We start from the raw sequence: 17,176 nt of genomic DNA, 5'->3' as shown, positions 1-17,176 counted from the left end.
GCCTTGAGACGCCAACCAAAACCATCTGTCACAGACTCTTGTTGTGTCGATTAAAATTTCTGAACTTATGGAGTGTAAAAAGCAAAATACTATGCACACAGTCATGGCTTGCAGGTCCACGTCCATGATAATGCTGTGGGGTTTTGACACGGAATGAGGAATTTTACTCAGGCCACCAGTGCGTGTATGGGGCATGTTCGTGTGTTTGCCAGCTTTAGAATTAGTCATCTTCACCTTCATTTCTCCATCTCCCCCCCCCAGAACAATGCCACCTGCACCATCACGGCGTTCTCGGATAGTTACGAGTGCCTGTGTCAGCCTGGGTACAGCGGCGAGCACTGCGAGGTGAACGATAACGACTGCGCCTCACAACCCTGCTGGAACGGCGGCCTCTGCATAGATGGCATCAACGACTTCTCCTGCAACTGTGACGGCACCGGGTGAGGCACAGTGCCACTCTTATTGTTGATTTGTTTGTGTTTTTTTGTTCTTTTTTGTTCTTTTCCTTTATTTTTATTTTATTTTTTTCTGTTCCTCTATTTCCTAATTTCTCCCTTTCTCTTTTCTTTCTCGTCCATTTCTCTTCTATTTTCTCTGTTCCTTTATTTCTTTATTTTTATTTATTTCTCTATCCCGGTTCCCTTTCTCCTCTCTTTTTCTCTCTTCTTCTTTCCTTTATGTTTTTATTTATCTGTTCCTTCTTTATTTCTCTATTCCTTCTTTATTTTACTTTTCATTATTTTATCCTCTTTTTCTTTTTTTGATTCTTATATTCTAATGTTTCCTCAGCTATGTCGGGGACGTGTGCCAAGACAACATCGACGAGTGTTTGCCCATGTCTCCGTGCCTCAACGGGGCCACCTGTTACGACCTGTACGGCAGCTACGAGTGTGCCTGTGTGCCGGGCTATGGGGGCAAGCACTGCGAGCTGGTGAGTGTCCACAGCCTCTCTCTCTGGCTACTGAGAGAAAGGGGAACAACAAGATACTAGAAAGAATAATAAGAACAATGTGTACAATACATAATACAATAGAGACAAGACTATTCTACTAATGCTTCCTACTTCCCTTTTATCTCAGGAGGTGATGGAGTGCTCGTCGGACCCCTGCCAGAACGGGGGTACGTGCACAGACCTGCAGAACGCCTACCGCTGTGCCTGCCTGCTGGGCTTCGAGGGCGACAACTGCGAACGTAACATTGACAACTGTTACAATGTGACCTGCCCAGAGAACTCCTTCTGTGAGGACGGCGTGAACGAGTACGTGTGTCGCTGCAGCCCGGGATACTCAGGTGAGGGGCAGTGGCCTGGCTGTTGGAAGGCCTGGCTGTTGGAAGGCCTGGCATTGCTATTACTACCTCGAATACTACTGGTAATTGTACTAAAGTACAATTAATGCTACTACAATTACTCCTACTAATGCTACTACTACTTCTACTATACTACTACTACTTCTACTACAAATAATAATTGCAATGATAATAATGACTACAGGGCTGTATCCAAAGCTGTAAAAGGGGGAGTCTTGTTCACTGAATGTGTACCTTTGTAGCCACTTGAAGAGGGCTGAGTGGTGAGCAAAGCAAGCCAAATCAGCTGGTGGTTCAGGGTTTTGAAAAATTGACATTTACAATTGCATTTTCCTGCTATCAAAATGAAAAACTAGGACCCTGTCCCAGTTATTCATTTTGACTTTCTCAGAAAGTGGACTTTTTATCAGATGTATCAGATGGGGTGGTGGCCCTCCGGGGCACCGCCCTGCAATAACAACAACAATGGTGATGATTCCCCCATTTCCTTTCTTTCTTTATTTTACTTTGCTTTATCTTACCTTACCTTACTCCCCGGCAGGCTCAGCCCCTAACTGTGTTGAGATCAATGAGTGTGCCTCTTCTCCATGCCTCAACGGGGCCACCTGTTATGACGACAGCAACGCCTACACCTGTATCTGTGGCCCGGGATTCTCAGGTGAGTGTGTGTGTGTTTCCCTCTTAGTGCCTGCCACCACCATTGTTTTGGGAGGAACTGTATTGGTCCCCTCTGGGCCATGGTAAATACCCTTCATACCTTTTATCTTTTATTATACCCATTTACCTCACATATATTTTGATGTCTATGATCATGGCACCTTACCTAAGAGACACGACCCAACCTCCCCATCACTGTCTTTATAGGGAGGAACTGTGAGGTGAACATTGACGACTGTGCCGGCGCTCCCTGCCAACACGGGGGGACCTGCCATGACGAAGTAGAGGCCTTCACCTGCGAGTGCCCAGCTGGGTTCGAGGGCGTGCACTGTGAGGTGAACCGCGACGAATGTGCACTTAATGTGTGTGTGCACGCCACCGACTGTGAGGACCTGGTGAGTGGCAGGAAGTGGGTGATCAAACTCCTTGGTATGAGACTTAAAACACTTAGGGTCATATTTTTAACATTTCAATGCCTAATCACACATATTAAACAAGGCTTTCTTAGGAGTTTTGGCCATCTCCAGGAGTAGTTTTATGACCATTATGACCTTTTGACTGTTCTCTTGTAACATGAACCCAAAAACCACTCACTAGACCCCAATTGATCTCCTTTTTGGTTGTTCTTTTTGCCACTAAAGTAAGGAATAGTCACGTAGAGGATCCAACACCTTCCTGAGACAAAGCTTGAAACACTTGATCACCCTCTTGTGTTTCTTTCTCCATTGTGTGTTAGCTCAGCATGTTTCTTGTCTAAATATCCTCTAGTGATAAGTAGGGGATCCAACACCTTCCTGAAACAAAGCTTGAAACACTTGATCACCCTCCAGTGTTTCTCTCTCAGTTGTGTGTTGGCTCAACATGTTTCTTGTCTAAATATCCTCTCGTGAAAAGTCTGCCAAGGAAATGATGATAGAGATCCCTTATTAGCAGCCCCTGAATCTAGACAGCATGACAAACTAAGAAAGGATGATGATAAATGTAAGTTCTGTCAGGTAATATTTCTGCACAAACTAACTACCATAGAAGGAAGGATTATTAATAGATTTGTCAGGTAAAAATATGTTGTGGGATATTTATTATGTTGGCAGTGTGTCTGTCTGTCTATGTATACCCTGGAAACTTTTATCACAGCCTCATATGATGCTCCTGAAACACACCCACATAGAAGGAAGGATTATTAATAGATTCGTCAGGTAAAAATATGTTGTGGGATTTTTATTATGTTGGCAGTGTGTCTGTTTGTCTGCATATGTCTGCAAACTTTATCACAGCTCTTATGATGCTCCTGAACCACACCCACACACATACATACAGACAGACACAATACACTGCAGCCATAGTAACAGCCTGCAACATATAGGGAATGCTGACTAACACCCTTGTGGCTTGTTATTCATGTTATTTTCAATGTTATTTGTGTTATTTATGTTATCCAACCCTCTGTGTTTCCTTCCTTCCCTGCTGCCTGTGGTGGTTTTGACATTCAGCATTTCTATTCGGTGAGTGATGGGGGCTGTGACGTCACGTAGAAGCTTGCCAATTTGTACTCACTCCCAATTAGTACTCGTATAAATGTAGAAGAATGTGTGGAGGAGAATTTAGCCACCCTGAGTGATGGGGGCTGTGACGTCATGTGGAAGCTTGCCAATTTGTACTCACTCCCAATTAGTACTCGTATAAATGTAGAAGAATGTGTGGAGGAGAATCTAGCCACCCTGAGTGCACATGAGAGGAAGGTACCTTAGAGACATGTGGGCCCTGTATTACAAGTTGAATCCCAGAAGTTTCAGGTCCCTACAGAGTTTGGTTTAGAGACTGTTTTGCAAGTTGAATCCAGGAAGTTTTGGGTCCCCACAGAGTTTGGTTTAGGGACCGTATTGCAAGTCGAATCCATGAAGTTTTGGGTCCCTACAGAGTTTGGTTTAGGGACCGTATTACAAGTTGAATCCCAGAAGTTTCGGGTCTCTATAGAGTTCGGAATTAATAACGCTGTAGGAACCCGAAACTTCTCTGACTGGACTTGTAACACATACTCCCCTAAACCAAACTCTGTAAGAACCCAAAACTTTATTATTATTATTATTTTTTTTTTTTTTTTTTTTTTTTTTTTTCCATCAAAGGATACAGCTCAAGGGCAACAAAAAGGGTACAAAAAAAAAAAGCCTGCTGCTCACCGCTCCTCGTCTGATTGGACTTGTAATATGCCCCCGAAACCAAACTCTGTAAGAACCCGAAACTTCTGGATTTGACTTGTAATACAGCCCATAATGAGATGCTTGCCGATCTATACTCACCACCCCAGTTAATACTCATGTGAAGCAAAATTAAGATGTGGAGGCATTGTGTTGAGAGGACCTTGATAGAGGCAGTTGGAGGCACTTCTTACTAAGGGCATCAATCCACCTCTTCAAGTCACTGTTCAATCCTCCCATCTCACAGTCATAGAGAGTCATGGAGATAATGATACAAAGAAAAAGATTATGAAAAATAGATGATAATATAAGAAAAAAATTGAAAAATTGAGTTGAAGTTGTTTATGTTGTGTGTTGTGTTCCAGTAGTGTGTGTGTGTTCCATGGTGTGTTGCATAGTTGTTTTGTTGTGTTGGTGTGTGTGTGTGTGTGTGTTCCATTCAGAAGTAATATTAGTAGTAGCAGAAATAGTAGTATTGTGTTCCATTCAGAAGTAACATTAGTGGTAGTAGTTGTAGTAGTATGTGATCGTCTTGTGTTTCATTCAGAAGTAATATTAGTAGTAGTAGAAGTAGTAGTACTGTGAGTTTCATTCAGAAGTAGCATTAGTAGTAGTGGAAGTAGTAGTATTGTGTGTTTCATTCAGAAGTAACATTAGTAGTAGCTAGTAGTTGTAGTAGTATTTGGTAGTCTTGCATGTTTCATTCAGAAGTAACATTATTATTAGTAGTAGTATGTGGTACCTAGTCTTGTGTGTTCCATTCAGAAGCAGCAGCGTTTTAAGCAGTAACATCATGCCTGTGTCCTGCTAATCTTCCATCCCCACCTCCTCAGATCGGCGACTACACGTGTCACTGCGAGGATGGCTGGGCGGGGAAGAACTGTGAGGATGAGGTTGACGAGTGTGCCTCCTCGCCCTGCCTCAACGGTGCCTCGTGTAAGGATAGAGTTAATGGCTTCGACTGTACCTGTCTGCCGGGCTTCACAGGTGGGTACTCTTCATTGCGTAACTCCTTCATTGTTCATTTTCACAGTCCTTCTTTGCCAGGATAACATGAGACAAACTCTAATCCTATATACTGCAATTAGATAAATACATTCAAGACTTATCCTTCCTCTCAGAGCCTCACTTAGTATTGGTACCTCTTCAAGATTGTCATACATAGGTCGGTGCACTTTCGCTCCTCACAGCAGCTCTATTTCTAAAGGTCAAAGAGGGGGTCAGTCAGATTGTAATGAGCATTTCTTCAGGTTCATGGTACAGAATAAAGGTCAAACTACCACCAGGCTCATAAAACTACTCCTGGAAATGCCAACAACTCATACGAAAGCCTTGTCAAATAGGTGTTCTTGGACAACGAAATGTCTTATAATACGACCCATAGAGTCACTGCACGCTCCTTCCAGCATCCTCTTCCCTGTATATTCGAGACATCCAACTTCTCAGAACCTCATTTTGTACTGGAACCCCTTGAAGATTACTACTGAGAGATTCACTGCATACTCTTCTAAGCACCCCCAGCTCTGTGTTTACATTCTGGGTGCAGGGTACAAATTACGTCATACACTTAGTTATTCCTTGTACAAGCATCCTTATCCCTTTGTTTATATCAAAGACGTATCCTTCATCTCAGAGTCTTATTGAGTGTCCAAACCCCTTCATTTCCTTAACCCAGTAGCTGGGGGGGATCATGTTTCTTAAAGGCCCTTCCCTCTAAGCAAGAAAAATGAGAAAAAATCATCACTCACACAAACCATTTCATAATATATATCACTTCATTTGTGATCAGTTTATGCATCATCTATTTTTCAGGGTTTATATCATGGCAAAAATTTGTCCCGTCACTGGTATACGGTAAAGCCACAAATTTGGCCTGTCGCTGCTACCTGGTTAACCTTACTTCATCTTACTTCACCTGGTTGCATACTATATAGAAAATAACAGCATTCAAATTACTGTATATCCATAATTATCATCAGTGCAAGCCTCCTCATCCCCATGTTTACATTCTCAAAACAGGCCAGACATGTGAGACCAACATTGATGAGTGTGCCTCCACCCCCTGCCTGAACGGTGGGGTGTGTGTGGACGGCATCAACAACTACACCTGTGAGTGCGGCGAGGCATTCATGGGCACCAACTGTGAGGAGCAGTACGACGCCTGTGCTGCCCAGCCCTGCCACAATGGGGGGTCCTGCATCACCACGCGAGGAGACAGGAGCTTCTACTGCGAGTGTATCCCAGGTGAGGAAGAGCAGGAGGAGAGACAGTTAAAATATATATATGTCGCAGGCTTTCTATTTATTTTTTTCCCTTGAGTTGCTTCCTTTACTAAAAAGAAAAGAAAGAACTTTTACTCCGAGTGTATCCGAGGTGAGAGTAAGGAAGGAAGGTCTGTTAGGGAAGGTATATTTTTTTTTGCTGGCATTCATATAATGTCAAACTTCATCATCCAGGGGGGTTAGGTAATAGACACACCTCCAATTGTTGAGCATCTGTGAATATCTGCTCATAGATACTTACACATTTACATCAACTACTAGTGTGGTTACTGCAAGTATGAAGGTGTGTGAGTTGGCGGCAGGGTGTGCAGTGAGTCACAAGGTCTTTGACTGGCCAGAAAAGTGCTCAAGAAAACCTGCAAGTACCCAAATATTTAACTTCGTAATATCCACTGGCTACCCTGCAGATGTTCAAATCCATGGATGTTAAGTCTGCAGATGTTGAGGTTTGACTGTATATGTGGTGACAGGAGCTTCTTCTGCGAGTATATTCCAGATGAGGGCGAGGCAGAAAGTTCTGTTTGGGTGTAAGCTGGAACATAACAGACATCTTCTTCTGGGGCAAGCTGAAATATCACACACACCTTCACCTTCTCCTTCTCCCTCCTTGCAGGTTTTGAGGGCCTGTACTGCAGCAACAACATCAACGACTGCTTCGACGTGACCTGCTCGGATGGCAAGGTGTGCTTCGATCTGGTCAACAGCTACGAGTGCCGCTGCCCAGAGGGGTTCACCGGCGAAAACTGCTCCGTCAACATTGATGAGTGCCAGAGCGACCCTTGCCTCAACGGGGGGGAGTGCCATGACGGGAGGGCCAACTACACATGCATATGCCTGCCAGGATACACAGGTGAGGATATTGTCATTTTCTTCATTATCTTCATTATTATCATTGTTTTTGGTCATTGTTTTATTGTACATCATGACAAAGGTCTTTTCTAGTATTTTCTTTTCTTCCTCTTCTCTGTCTGGTGTTAGTGTGCTCCATCCTGCCCCAGTGAAGGTTATAATTTTTTCTCTCCTTCTTAACCGTCATTAGAACATCTTCAAACCTTTGTCTGTTCCTTCATCATGTCAATTTTATGGCTGTGTAATATGTATTTTATCTCTATCATGTCTATGTATCATGTCTGTAATATACTAGAAGTCCTCACCCCAGACCACTCCATGCCTCACCCCACCACAGGCTCAAGGGCCAATGTGACAGAGATGAGCACTGAGGCCATGTGTACCTTTAGCATATGACTCCAACTTTACCTTTACCTTTTTGTATGGCCCCTAATGTTTTTTTTTTATTTGTGTTTTATTTTACATTTTATTTTACTTGTTTAACGTTCCTTATACAAAAAGAAATTCTCTCGTCTGACCGCCCCTTTCTCCCCCCCCCCTCTCCCCCTTCAGGCCACAACTGTGAGGAGGACGTTGACGAGTGCGCGACGCAGCAGCCGTGCATCAACGGGATCTGCGAGAACACCAACGGCTCCTACCAGTGCTACTGTCGGCCGGGCTTCTCGGGTGACCACTGCAACCTGGAGTTCGACGAGTGCCTGTCCCACCCCTGCAAGAACAGCGGTACTTGCATCAATCGCATCAACGGTTACGAGTGCGTCTGTCAGCCTGGCTTCACCGGGACCGACTGTGACGTGGATATTGATGAGTGTGAGAGTGGCCCGTGCCAGAACAATGCCACCTGCCTCGATGCCATTGCCACCTTCGCCTGTGAGTGCCTGCCTGGGTTCACTGACCAGCTTTGCTCCACCAATATTGACGAGTGTGAGGTATGCCGCCCGCCCACCCCAACACCTGTAGCCTTCACCTCCTCCTCTGGCCTTGGTTTGATCTCTTCTTTTTCTCTTCTTCTCTCTCAGGTGGAGTTGTCGCAGTAGCTACACACAAAGATTTAGTTCAATGTTCAATAATTTCTACGTTTTACATTTGTACATACAGTCTACATACAGTCATATAAAGGAAAGCTATTGTTGTATTTATAGCAATCAAGTTCCTGTTCCCTCTCTGCATTATCCTTGAAGTAGTGACCGTGTTAAGCACAAACAGTGATAAGGTGTTTTAAAAAATACCACTGACAAGGAATTTCCAGAAAGTTAATGCTTGAGGTTAAATGGCATCAAGATTTTAAACGTTTGCTTTTCTTAGCATCGTTTTTAAGCCAATAGTAATGAAAAAAGGTGAACCATAAATTCTCCTATAAATGCTTAGTGATATCTGAGAAAGACAACTGCTGTCCTTGTGTCATATCTAAACCAGAACATAGCTAACGTTGAACAGGTCAAACTATGCTTCACAGTTTGTTTGCAGGCATATTGGTGACCAGGTCCTCAGTACTGCACAGTCTACATGAAATATCATCTAACTGAAATTCTTATCCCAATGTCTCATCTTTTCAATGATAAAAGTCACAGTAAAGTTTTTGTTAGAGGCATAAAAGATAATCATATTTTTTGAAATTTTTGTGTTTGAAATAATATTGTTGATATGTCTGAGAGAGAGGGAGTGCTGCTCCACCTGAGAGAAATCACTGTTGTTTCTTTTCTTATTTTAAATCTTTATAATCACATTTACAGTAAAAGTTTGTTAATCTGGACATCTGTGATCCCAAAGCTCAGTGGCCCTCTTTTTTTTTCTTTTTTATAGGAAAATATAATCTCAGCTCTCAAAAATCTTAAATCATGAATGCAAATAATAACACAAAATAATTGAGCTGAATCTTCTGCACTAAATTATATTCTGAAAACTCAGCCATCTCAATTCATGGTGGCAAACACTTATAACCTGAAAAAGTACAGTTGACTGACCTTTAGAATGCAGAAACATATAGAATAATAGAGTAAGAAATTAATAGATTTAATTTTCACTTTTTACAATTATCACCAGACTCATAACACTACCCACGGAAATACTAAAACACAACCTCTACCAAAGCCTTGATGGACATGGGTGTGTAAGCCTCAAAATGCTTGAGACTATGTTCCAAAATCTTGCTATGAAAACTGAAAAACTTATGCTGAGAACTAGAGGTTAATTATATAAATCTTTGATGGGCCGATGCTGTTCAGATTAACGGACATTTGCTGTGTGTTAATGTTGTAATGATATTTATAGTGTGTGTGTTTGTGTCCGTGTTTTACCTTTGAGTCTTTGGCGAGTCCTGAACCATCTGTCTGTTTGGCCAGCATGAGGAATGGTTTATGTTGACCAAGAGTGTTCATGTACATGCAAATTATTCATTATTCTTCAAGTTCGTTAGTTTTTGTAGATATTATTTATTGTTTTGTTTTTTTGTTTTCTGTCCATGCAAATTATTCCTATTCCTCGTCTTCAAACTTATTCATTTGTAGATATATATTTTTACTTTTTCATCCTTGCAGATTATATTCATCACTAAACTCAATCATTTTTTTGTAGATAGGCTTTTTATGTCTTTCTTTTTCATTCATATTTCCCTTGTTATATATTTTTGTTAACTTACATTTTTTTTTTTTTTTTCTGTCCATACAAAGTCTTCTTCTTCAAACTCATTCATTTTTTGTAGATATTGTTTTTGTTTGTTTTGTTTTGTTTGTTTTGCCTTGTTTATTTTGTTTCATTTGTTTTAATTTGTTAACTTAATCTTGTTTATTCTCAAGTTCAAATTAACTTTTCTCTCCCCGAAATGTCTCGTTCATTGCTGAGATAATTAATTCTTTCAGTTTAATATTTTTATCTACTTTTCATATTATTTTGCTTTCTTTCTTTATTCCCCTTTATCTGTTCTCTTTTATCTGTTCTCTTTTATCTGTTCTTTTTCTTTTATCTTTTTCTGAATCTACTAACAAATTGGTCACTTATTTTTTCCCTCCTACAAGTCACTATCTTAATTTTTTTCCCTTTTTTTCCCTTGCTCTTGAACCAACAACTTTCCTCTATTTGTTTTACCATCTAGTAACAGATGATTTTTTTCCCCTTCCTCTGAATTACTATCTTATTATTTCCTTCCTTGTCCACCTCCTCCTCATCATCCTCCCCATTGCCCTTCCCTACAACTGACCGCACACTCTTAACCCGGTGGTAGCTGTGGGGATCATGTTTCTTAAAGGCCCCTCTAAGCGAAAAAAAAATAGAAAAAAATCATCATTCGTGCAAACCATTTCATAATATATATCAATGAATTTGTGATCAGTTTATGCATCATCTATTTTTGGGGGGGTTTATATCATGGCAAAAATTTGGCCCGTCGCTGCTACTGGGTTAACCACATTGAAACATCACATACTTTTTAATATCCAAAGTCTTTATTTAATGTGTTTTCTTATGCCTTGAGCCTACAACTAACCCACACTGTATTTATTATCTTTCACTCTCATACACCCACACTTAATCACCATGTATTTTTATATTCTCCTCTTATGAGCTTTTATTCAACTTCTCTCCTCATCCTTCTCCTCCCTCGCCTTGAGCCTTCACCAAACCACACACTTGACCACCTAGTAACACCTTGTATTATTCATCTTTCTCCCCCAAGGCTTTATTTAACTTCTTTTATCTTCTTCTCCTCCTCCTCCTCCTCCTCCTCCTCCTCCTCCTGCCTCGAGCCTCACTAACCCACATGCTTAACCACCTAGTAACACCTTGTATCTTTTTTCCTCCTCCGTAACACCTTTTATCTTCTCTCCTCCTCCTCCTCTTCTCCTCCTCCTCCTCCTCCTCCTCCTCCTGCCTCAAGCCTCACTAACCCACACTCTTGACCACCTAGCATCACCTTGTATTCTTCATCTTCCTCCTTCAAGTCTTTATTTAACTCTCCTCTCCTCCTCTTCCTTCCTTGAGCCTCCAATAACACACACCTTTTATCTCCTTTCCTTCTCCGTAACACCTTTATCTTCTCTCCTCCTCCTCCTCTTCCTCCTCCTCCTCCTCCTGCCTCGAGCCTCACTAACCCACACTCGGGCCACCTAGTAACACCACGTATGCTCACCGTTGCATTCTAGTCGGACCCTTGTATGAATGCCGGCGTGTGCACGGATGGCATCAACGAATTCACGTGTAACTGTAGTGCCACCGGCTTCAAGGGCCCTCAGTGCGAGATAAACATAGATGACTGTGAGTCGTCGCCTTGCCAGCACGGATCAACCTGCTCAGACCTCATTAAGGACTATGAGTGTGTCTGCCACCCCGGATACCAAGGTTTGTGAGGGGGGAGAGAGCAAGACAGATGAGGAAGTGTGAGGTAAGGTTAGGTTAGGTCAGGTCAGGTTAGGTTAGGTTAGGTTAGGTTTGTGAGGGAGCAAGGAGAGAGAGAAGGATGGATGGAGTATGAGGTAATGGTATGAGAAGGAGAGGAAGGAAAAGAAAGTAGGTTGCTCATTAAGGACTATGAGTGTGTCTGCCTCCTAGGTTACCAAGGTTTGTGAGGTGGGAGAGAGCAAGACATGAGGAAGTGTGAGGTAAGGTTATGAGATGGAAAGAAACGAAGAAAATGGGTTGATAGCATTATGAGTGTGTCTGCCATCCCAGCTACCAAGGTTTGTGAGGGAGCGAGTGAGAGAGAGAGAGGGAGAGACGGAGGAGGTGTGAAAGGGAAAGGAAGGGAAGAAAAATAGGTTACTGATGAAAAAAATGTGTCGCCAATGAAACTTTAAAAGGGAGGAGGACATAAGTTGATGATAAGGAGATGGCATAAGACAAAGAAGAGAAAGGAAGGAAGGAGGAGAAAAAAAAAAGAAAAAAGAAAATAGGTTACTGATGAAAAAAAATGTGTTGGCGATGAAACTTTAAAAGGGAGGAGGATGGAAGTTGATGATAAAGTGATGGTATAAGAGGAAGAAGAGAAAGGAAGGAAGGAAGGAGGAAAGAGAGGAAAAAGAAAATAGATTACTGATGAAAAAAATGTGATGAAACTTTAAAAGGTGATGGTATAAGAGGAAGAAGAGAAGGGAAGGAAGGAAGGAAGAAAGAGAGGGAAAAGAAAATAGATTACTAATGATGAAAGAAATATATTGGTGAAGGTTTGTGAGAGAGCAGAAGAGATAGAAACGAATGATGTATAAGTGTATTGATGAGGATATGAGAGGGGGGAGAAGGATTAGGTTACTCATAAGGGTAGTATGTCTGTGAAGGTTTTGAGGAACGGAAGGGAAATGAATGAGATGTGAGGATGTGTTATGTGTGATGTGTAAGGGTGTTGAGGATATGAGAAGGGGGAGAAGCATTAGGTTACTCATAAGGGTAATATGTCTGTGAAGGTTTGTGAGGAATGGAAGAGAAATGAATGAGATGTGAGGATGTGTTATGTGTGATGTGTAAGGGTGTTGAGGATATGAGAAGGGGGAGAAGCATTAGGTTACTCACGAGGGTAATATCATGTCTGTGAAGGTTTGTGAGGAACGGAAGAGAAATGAATGAGATGTGAGGATGTGTTATGTGTGATGGGTGTTGATGATATGAGAAGGGGGAGAAGCATTAGGTTACTCATGAGGGTAATATGTCTGTGAAGGTTTGTGAGGAACGGAAGGGAAATGAATGAGATGTGAGGATGTGTTATGTGTGATGTGTAAAGGGTGTTGATGAGAATGAATGAGGTGTGAGTGAGGTTGTGTTATGTGAGGTAGTTGATGTTGATGTCTGGTTTAGAACATTGCATGACTATGTGAAGTAATTTGTTCTTGGTGTTGCGGTGGACGTAATTAGTTTGAGATGATGATGGTTGTTGTAGAGGTAAGTTATTCTTGTTGTGATAATTAGTGTTGTGTGATTACTGAAGAGGTAAGTACATCAATTGGTCTTGAGTTTATTTATAAGCATGAAGTACTGAACAAAAAGAAAGAAAAAAAGATAAAGGAAAATGTGAATATAATTAAAATAAGCTCTAGTATAAGTATTGAATTTAATCTGGAATATATATATATCTAAGATTGGTAAGTTGTAATAGTAAAAAAAAAAATAATAATAATAATAAGATAATAGCAATTAGCAGGTAGTATGCAAAAAATGTAATGTTAAGTTTGATAATATCCAATAGTGTGTAAGGCTGACTTGATAATGCTTCCTTTTAGTCCTTAATTATCTCTTTCTCTCTCTCTTTCACTCTTTCTTTTTATTCAACCATCCTTTCCTCTTCTTTATCTCCCATTTTCACTCCTCTTAACTCCTTCCGTGCCTCCTCTTTCTCCCTGTTTCCTTCTCTTTCTCTCTCCTCTCCCTGTCTTTCTCTCTCTCTCTCACTCTTTCTTCCTTCTCAACCATCCTTCCCTCTTCTCTCTCTCCCAATTTCACTCTTCTTAACTTCTTCCGTCCCTCCTCTTTCTCCCTTTTTCTTTCTCTTTCTCTCTCCTCTCCCTGTTTTTCTCTCCCTCTTTCACTCTTTATTCAACCATCCTTTCCTCTCCTCTTTTTTTCTCCCTCTCCCTCTCGTCCTCTTTACTAATTTTTCCCCTCTTTACTTAACATTTTCTTCTCTTTCTCCTTGTTTCTTTCTCTTTCTCTCCTCTCCTCATTTTTCTCTCCCTCTTTCACTCTTTCTTATATTCAACCGTCCTTTCCTCTCCTCTTTTTTTCTCCCTCTCCCTCTCATTCTCTCTCCCCCTTCCTCCCTCCCTACTCATCCCTTTCTTCTCTCCCCCTTAGGCAAGAACTGTGAGGAGGACATAGCCGAGTGTGAGTCCATCCCTTGCCTCAACGGTGCCACCTGTCTGGAGCGCAGCAACCTCACCCTCTATGACCTCGGGGTGTTCGACAACTTCACTTACGAGGAGGCGGGAGGCTTCGAGTGCGAGTGTGTGCCTGGATTTGAAGGTGCGTTGGTGTGTGTGTGTGTGTGTGTGTGTATGTTGAGGGGGATGGGGGGGGGGAGTGTATGTGTGTGTGTGTGCTTTCCCTGATACAAGAAAATACATACTACCTACGAACCCACATACTGACATACATATACCTACACATATATACACACATATACATAACCTCCTTCACATACACACACACACACACAAAAAAAATACATACACCTACTCACACACACACACACGCACACATACACACATAACCTTATTCACTCCATGTAAAAAATAAATAAGTATGGAAGTAAAAAATACACACACAACTTCCGTTCCCTCTGTATTTTCATTCCCTTTCCTTCCTATACATATAAACATTCTCCACTCTTCTACAGGCGAGACGTGCGAGGTGAACATTGACGAGTGTGAGAGTGCGCCGTGCCAGAAGGGAGAGTGCGTGGACGACATCAACGCCTACTCCTGCATGTGTTGGCCGGGCTACCAGGGCGTCGACTGTGAGACGGAGATCAACGAGTGTGAGCTGTACGTGCCCTGTGTCATGGGGACCTGCATGGATAAGGTGAGCATGGGGACGGATTCTCACTTATTTTGGGGCCTTGCACTCTTAGGGTCGGATTATGAGACATTTTGACAAGGCTTTCGTAGGAGTTGTGGGCATTTCCAGAAGTAGTTTTATGACCCTGGTGGTAGTTTGACCCGTCTTCTGTACCACGAACCTGAAAAACACTCATTAAAACCCGACTGACCCCTCCTTTGACCTTTAGGAATAGCTGATGTGAGAAGCAAAGGTGTCTTATAATACTGACCTTAGTTGTATTCAGTGAGACCTTGATTCACTGTTTTTTTCCTTTCTGCCTTGTAATTCCTGTGGAGACGGATTTGTGTAACATTTTGGAGGCTATTTACGTCACAGAGAAAGATTATAAGAATTCTTCTCTCCTCATTACCTCTCTTTCTCTCTCTCACTCATCCTTTCCTCTCCTTTTTCCCTTTCTCTCTCTTACTCTCTTCCTTCTCCTCTTTTCCTCTCTTGCTCATTCTTTTCCTCCTTACTCTTCCTCTCCTCCTCTCTCCTTCTCTTTCTCATGTCTTCCTCCTCCTCTGTCCCTCTCTTTCTCATTCTCTTCCTCCTTACTCTTCCTCACCTCCTCTTCCCCACTCTTTCTCTCTTCCTTCTCCTCTTTCCCTCTCTTGCTCATTATTTTCCTCCTTACTCTTCCTCTCCTCCTCTCTCCTTCTCTTTCTCATGTCTTCCTCCTCCTCTGTCCTTCTCTTGCTCACTCTCTTCCTCCTTACTCTTCCTCACCTCCTCTTCCCCACTCTTTCTCTCTCACTCTCTTCCTCCTCCTCTTTCCCTCTCTTGATCATTCTCTTCCTCCTTACTCTTCCTCTCCTCCTCTTTCTCTCTCACTCTCTCCCTCCTGACTCATTCTTTTTCGTCCTCCCTGACAATGAATGATGATGACCAAATGACCATAAAACAAATAGGAATAAAAAAATAACATAAATAAATAAATAAACAATCTCCCCCTTCAGGTCGCCGACTATGAGTGTGTGTGCGAGGACGGGTACGGAGGCAAGAACTGTTCCGTGGAGCTGCTGGGGTGCCGCGGCGTGGAGTGCCTCAACGGCGGGGAGTGCCAGGCGCAGTTGGAGCAGGAGGTTACCCACGACTTTCAGTGCCGCTGCCCGCATGGCTTCACCGGCCGCCACTGTGAGGACTCCACCACGCTGTCCCTTGCCGGCGCCTCATATGCCATCATGCACTCAGACCGGGAGGAAGGTGAGACGCGGGTGACTGGTGGATTTTTTTTTTTTTTTTTTATTTATTTATTTTTTTTTTTTTCAATGAAGGAGACAGCTCAAAGGCAACAAAAAAGAGCAAAAAAAAAAGAGCCTGCTACTCGCCACTCCCACAATAGACAAAAGTAAAGAGTGGCCAAAAGAGAGGTCAATTTCAGGTGGAAAGGTGTCTTGATTGAGTTTGATTGTTGTTATTATTTCTTACTGAGTCATTGTTTTTATTTATTTAATTGGTTATCTGGTTCATTGATTATTGGTGGGTTGATTATAGTTACTGTTTACTGATTGAATGATAAAGAAAAAAGTTACCTGGTTATTTGTTAGTGATTCATTGCTTTGATTTATTTGATTGATTATTTGGTTCATTGATTATTGGAGGGTTGATTATATTTACTGTTTACTGATTGAATGATAAAGAAAAAAGTTACCTGGTTATTTGTTATTGATTCATTGTTTTGACTTATTTGATTGGTTATTTGCTTCATTGATTACTGGTGGGTTGATTATATTTACTGTTTACTGATTGAATGATTTATTTGCTTCATTGATTACTGGTGGGTTGATTATATTTACTGTTTACTGATTGAATGATAATGAAAAAAGTTACCTGATTATATGTTATTGAGTCATTATTTTGATTTATTGATTGGTTATTTGGTTCATTGATTGTTGGTGGGTTGACTATATTTACTGTTTACTGATTGAATGATAATGAAAAAAAGTTACCTGATTATATGTTATTGAGTCATTATTTTGATTTATTGATTGGTTATTTGGTTCATTGATTGTTGGTGGGTTGATTATATTTACTGTTTACTGATTGAATAATGAAGAAAAAAGTTACTTGATTATTTGTTATTGATCTTGAGTGTATAAAATCACTAAAAAATATTGTTACTTGAGAATGTATAATCTTTCAAAAATATGTAAGTTTGTAAAATCATAAAAAAAATGTTACTTGAGTTTATAAGATCATGAAAACGTATCACTGCTTGAATCCGTAAACTCATAAATGCCACGAACCTCTAACTGGCAAATTACAAGCCATTAACCATAAGCCTTACAAACCATAAACCATACGAACCATTAACCATATGAACCATTAACCATACGAACCATTAACCATGAACAATACGAACCATTA

General features: G+C 41.4%; 1 protein-coding gene across 2 annotated transcripts in view; it reads left to right on the top strand.

The window, feature by feature from the left end:
* LOC127005698 (protein crumbs-like) overlaps positions 1–17,176 on the top strand; it is a 107,434-nt gene that overhangs the window by 72,249 nt on the left and 18,009 nt on the right. The window contains exons 9-21 of one of the 2 annotated variants that reach the window (XM_050874813.1): positions 262–440; positions 790–931; positions 1,080–1,290; positions 1,850–1,966; positions 2,173–2,360; positions 4,994–5,147; positions 6,180–6,404; positions 7,056–7,292; positions 7,844–8,220; positions 11,428–11,623; positions 14,063–14,230; positions 14,604–14,788; positions 15,766–16,012. In XM_050874813.1, coding sequence (XP_050730770.1) covers positions 262–440; positions 790–931; positions 1,080–1,290; positions 1,850–1,966; positions 2,173–2,360; positions 4,994–5,147; positions 6,180–6,404; positions 7,056–7,292; positions 7,844–8,220; positions 11,428–11,623; positions 14,063–14,230; positions 14,604–14,788; positions 15,766–16,012 — 2,626 coding nt within the window. The remainder of the gene's footprint in view (positions 1–261; positions 441–789; positions 932–1,079; positions 1,291–1,849; positions 1,967–2,172; positions 2,361–4,993; positions 5,148–6,179; positions 6,405–7,055; positions 7,293–7,843; positions 8,221–11,427; positions 11,624–14,062; positions 14,231–14,603; positions 14,789–15,765; positions 16,013–17,176) is intronic. The other variant, XM_050874815.1, reaches the window with a different exon arrangement.

Source organism: Eriocheir sinensis, chromosome 30, assembly GCF_024679095.1.
Source record: "Eriocheir sinensis breed Jianghai 21 chromosome 30, ASM2467909v1, whole genome shotgun sequence".
Classification (NCBI taxonomy): Eukaryota; Metazoa; Arthropoda; class Malacostraca; order Decapoda; family Varunidae; genus Eriocheir; species Eriocheir sinensis.
Note: the sequence above shows the minus strand (reverse complement) of the source record. Positions and strands in the feature narration are given on the sequence as shown.